Consider the following 4,915-nt stretch of genomic DNA (forward strand, 5'->3'; position numbering starts at 1 on the left):
CCACCACTGCCCGGCTGCAAGATGATTATAAACAACTTTATGAAACAAAGATATGATTGCAATTCCTGGAACAGGTGGTACAGAACCATTTTTAGTTAAGGCTGGGTGGGGGGAATGGGGCATAGGCTAATCGTTAAGAAACAGAGGTTTGATCATAAATAGGAATGAACCTTTTTTTTTATTATTATAAGATGGCTTTTAACCCTAAAATGGACGCAGGCTGATTCTTTAAAAGGTCTCAGTACATAGCCCAGTGCTGGCTTACAATTACAGGTGTGTGTCTTTATGCCTGGGCTTCATGATGCATTGACTTTGTCTCTGCAGAAGTGTATTTGTTTGCTATCCCCAACAGTAGGCATGATGCCTGACACAGTACGTATTCGGTTTCCTAGAATCAGATGATCTGCTGAATGCATACATCATTTAATATCAATCCTTGTGCTCTGAGATCAGAACACAGGAATTAGATGAATTTTCTCCCAAAGCAACAGGGGACAAAGGCATACAGCAAGAGCAAATACTTTTTTTTTTCTTCTTTTTCTTGAGACAGAGTCTCAAGTTTACTACAAACTTGCAACACAGCCGAGGATGATCTTCAAAGCATTATCCTCCTGCCTCCACGTCCTAAACCCACTGGCAGGACCTATCACACGATGTCTCCCTCCCCGCCCCCGTTTTGTTTTGTTTGAGATAGATCACATTCTGTACCATGCTATCTGGAACTCACCAAGTGAACTCACAGTAATCCTTTTTGCCGCAACCGCCTAAGTATGAGTATTAACCGGCGTGAGACACCGCCCAACGCTCACCTCCAACACAAAAAAAGTCACAAGGATTGGCCACAAAGCCAATGACAGAGATACGCACGTTGGAAAAAATCCAATGAATTTTTAATTCACCCCATTCTTTGAAATGCTGTGCATTTTGGGCTCACAGGTAACCTGTTTCTAGAACCAAGGATCAATTTCTAACTACTGTCAGAAGTCATTAGGGAACCACGAAAATGGATGTGTGCACTCTTAAGTTGAGACAGTCGTCGCATTCCAAATTGGGGGTGGGGCTCAAAGGCAAAGGCTCAGCATGCGCGAGGTCACCACCGCACAGCAGGCCGTAAGGACCCGCCACCCCACTCCTGCACCCAGAGTTCCTCCTCCCTTTCCCCTTCCTACCCCGCCCCGCCCTCTCCTCCAGTCCCCTCCTCTCTCTCCTTCCTCACTCTCCTTCCCCTCCTCCCTTGCCCAGGCAATCTACATACTCTAGTCTCCTCCCTCGCTCCTTCGCCAATGTCCAACCCTCAACTGCTTCCTTTTTCCGCCCCTGAAACGGCGTCTTCCAGGGCCCAGGGGGAGGAGCCGGAAGTGCGTCATGATCCGGAGCCCAGTTATTCGTTTTGCGCGCGCGTCCCAGGGAGCGGTTTTGGACTCTCTTCGATTTTCTCACGGTTCTCCGCGGGTTTGGAGTATCTTTGTAACGCGGTGACCGCGATTGCCGACATGCCATCTGTGCTGGGCTCGATGATGGTGGCCTCTACGTCGGCCGCCTCCCTGCAGGAAGCTTTGGAAAATGCGGGGAGGCTTATTGACCGACAGTTGCAAGAAGACCGCATGTACCCGGACCTTTCTGAGCTGCTCATGGTGTCGGCCCCAAGTGAGTGATCGGTCCATTGGACGCTCTGTTTCTCCGCCAAAGAATTCTAGTCTGAATCCTCTATCTTAGTCCTTCTCTGTACATTGGTGCCCGCGTGGACATTCAGAGATTAGGTCTCGGTTTCTTGAAAACCTGACGAACCGCGACCACCTTTTAGGTTTTTTAAAAGATTTATTTATTTTATGTATGTGTGTACAGTGTCACTCAGATCTCTACAGATGGTTGTGAGCCACCTTATGGTTGCTGGGATTTGAACTCAGGACCTTTGGAAGAGCAAGCAGTCAGTGCTTTTAACCACTGAGCGATCTCTCCAGCCCCACCTTTTAGTTTTTATTGCTTATTTGTTCTTGTCTACAATTTGGTCACTGTAAGATACTCGGAGAGGTAAGAGCAAGCTCATTAAGTCCAAATGAGGAGAATCTTCTGATTCAAATTCCATTTCTGTACATGTCTTGCTTCAGTTACGAGCCACGCAGAAAATTTGGAAATCTGGCACGTTCTCTGAGTCATGTCATGTGTGTAACGTTAGTATATTTGTAAGTGTAACTAGCAAAGAAATACAGGAGTAGGAATGTTCAATGACAGGGAGAGTAGAAGCGAGGAGATAACTTGGAAGTTTTTAAAACTTGTAACCAGCTAAAGGTTTGTGGAGTTACATTAATTACTACAAAATGTTTCTTGTGAGATGAAAGTTGGAGGGAAATATAAGATGCAGACTTGGTGAGCAAAAAATGGGGGCAACTTAAATAGAATAATCAATGGAAAGTAGCCCAAAGTACAAGAGTAATGACTTATAAAAAATCTATTAAGAGATTTTTAACCTGAAATACTAGAAGCAGCCAGGCAGTGGTGGTTCATTCCTTTAATATCAGCACTTAGGTGGCAGACGCAGGCGGACCTCTGTGAGTTCCAGGCTAGGCTGCTCTACAGAGAGAGCTCCACGACAGCCAGAGCTACACAGAAAAACCCTGTCGTGAAATACTGAAAAGAAAAATACCACAAGCAAAGATATTCTTTGTACTTGACAACTACTAACAAATGAGCTTGCCTTATGAAACTTGTTTGACCTATTAGCTGGTATTGTCTGCATTTGTCCCTCCATGCTTTGCTTTCTTTTTTTTTGGGGGGGGGGAGTTTCAAGACAGGGTTTCTCTGTGTAGCCCTGGCTGTCCTGGAACTTACTCTGTAGACCAGGCAGGCCTCAAACTCAGAAATCCGACTGCCTCTGCCTCCCAAGTGCTGGGATTAAAGGCGTGCGCCACCACTGCCCGGCTATGCTTTGCTTTCTGATCCTCTTAAATGTGTGATCTCTTTAATATACTTTCCTTCTCACACTAATTCCTTTCTCATCTAACTTTTTTTCCTTCTCTACCTAACAGACTCCTCCCAGACAGGTTTTCTCTGTGTAGCCCTGGCTGTCCTGGAACTCAGAGGAGATCTGCCTACCTCTGCCCCTGAAGTGCTGGGTTAAAGGTGTGAACATCACAGCCTGGCTCCATCCAGTTCTTAGTGAAAGACTCTAGTTGTAGTCAGGCATGGTGGTACATGCCTTTAATTTCAGTACTTGGAAGGCAGAGGCAGGAAGATCTCTTTGAGTTTGAGGTCAGTTTGTACTACCTGTTCTAGCCTGACCAGAACAATAGTGAGACCCTGCTCCAAAAAAAAAGAGGAAGTCTTTAGTTTCTTTGAAATTTTTCTTGACCATTCACAGTCTCATCTGTCAAAGAGTTGTGCCCCCCTTTTGTATTTCTGCTTCATTTCCTATGTGCATTGTTCTATTGAAATTGTATTTAGGATTAAGATTTATATTTGGAAAGGACCCAGTGGAGAGGTGAACAGTTACATGAGTGAACCATGTTGGGGCAGGCATACCATGATTGTTCAGCCATGGTAATCAGTATTTTTTTTAAAGATTTATTTATCTATTTAATGTATATGAGTACACTGTAGCTGCCTTCAGACATACCAGAAGAGAGCATTGGATCCCATTACAGGTGGTTGTGAGCCACCATCTGTTTGCTGGGAGTTGAACTCAGGACCTCTGGAAGAGCAGTCAGTGCTCTTAACCACTGAGCCATCTCTCCAGCTCAGTAATCAACATTTAATGTCAGTTCCTCCAAGATTCATGTATTATGAACTAGGCCCTGATAAGGTGCCTGGAACAATTAGTTTGTTGGTCAGGTCTAGTGTTCAGTGTCCTGAAGGACAGGTCAAGAAGACCAGCCCACTCTTGCCCCTAGGATCTGAGTCATAAAGCAAGAGATAGGAAGCACTAGAAGAATTCTTTATTGAGAGCAGTCTGGATCCCCACCAACTTCCAGTGACGTATTGTTTTTGTTTGTTTGTTTGTTTGTTTGCTTTTGTTTTGTTTTTTTTGAGACAGGGTTTCTCTGTGTGGCCCTGGCTGTCCTGGAACTCACTCTGTAGACCAGGCTGGCCTCGAACTCAGAAATCCACCTGCCTCTGACTCCCAAGTGCTGGGATTAAAGGCGTGTGCCACCACCGCCCTGCTGAGTGATGTATTGTATTATCGGTATTTGTATGTGATGTGTTGGTGGGAGAGAAATCTAAAGAGGAAAAATGGATTGTTTGGTGTGAACCTTGTTTTGTTGTCTTTTAGGAAAGGATCTAATGTAACTGGGTCTGGTTTCTAATTGTAGTTAGGGATGACCCTGAATTTCAAATCCTCCCAAGAGCTACGAATTCAGGTGTACGCCACTATGCTGTGTTTTATGCTCAGCTAGGAGTCACACCCAGGGATTCATGTCTGCTAGACAAATACTGTTGAGCTACATTTCCACTCTTGATAACTTCGTCTCGTTTTTGAAAGCAGTAGTTGTCCCATCCTGTAATAGTGAGATTTCTTAGGTCCAGTTTGTGATAGGTCAGAACTCAGAGACATCATAGGCACTAGGGTAGCTTGACTTGTTATCAACTATTCCTGGTACTTTATTGCTGTATATAAATGCTTCGTTTTATCTTTTTTGTAGACAGTCCTACTGTTTCTGGAATGTCCGATATGGATTACCCTCTGCAAGGACCAGGTTTACTGTCAGTGCCCAGCCTTCCAGAGATCAGCACTGTCCGAAGAGTTCCCCTCCCGCCTGAGCTGGTTGAACAGTTTGGACGTATCCTATTGCTTTGTATTTAGCTATTTGATAAATATTAGGTTAGTCATTTTCATTATTATAATTCTTGATCTGTTTACATAATGTTTATAAGTTATTTAAGAGTTTTCTTTTTTTAAGATTTATTTACTTATATATAT

At 44.2% G+C, this 4,915-nt stretch overlaps 1 protein-coding gene across 3 annotated transcripts in view; it reads left to right on the forward strand.

Annotated features, from left to right (window-relative positions):
* The first annotated feature begins 1,410 nt into the window (after window positions 1–1,410).
* Nup155 (nucleoporin 155) overlaps window positions 1,411–4,915 on the forward strand; it is a 54,346-nt gene continuing 50,841 nt past the window's right edge. For all 3 annotated transcript variants that reach the window (XR_003711414.1, XM_028767623.1, XM_028767624.1), the window contains exons 1-2: window positions 1,411–1,647; window positions 4,638–4,775. Coding sequence is in view for 2 of the 3 variants with exons in the window: in XM_028767623.1 (XP_028623456.1) it covers window positions 1,494–1,647; window positions 4,638–4,775 (292 nt within the window). In the remaining variant the exon portion in view is untranslated. The remainder of the gene's footprint in view (window positions 1,648–4,637; window positions 4,776–4,915) is intronic.

Source organism: Grammomys surdaster, unplaced genomic scaffold (genome assembly GCF_004785775.1).
Source record: "Grammomys surdaster isolate TR1022 unplaced genomic scaffold, NIH_TR_1.0 174, whole genome shotgun sequence".
Taxonomy (NCBI): domain Eukaryota; kingdom Metazoa; phylum Chordata; class Mammalia; order Rodentia; family Muridae; genus Grammomys; species Grammomys surdaster.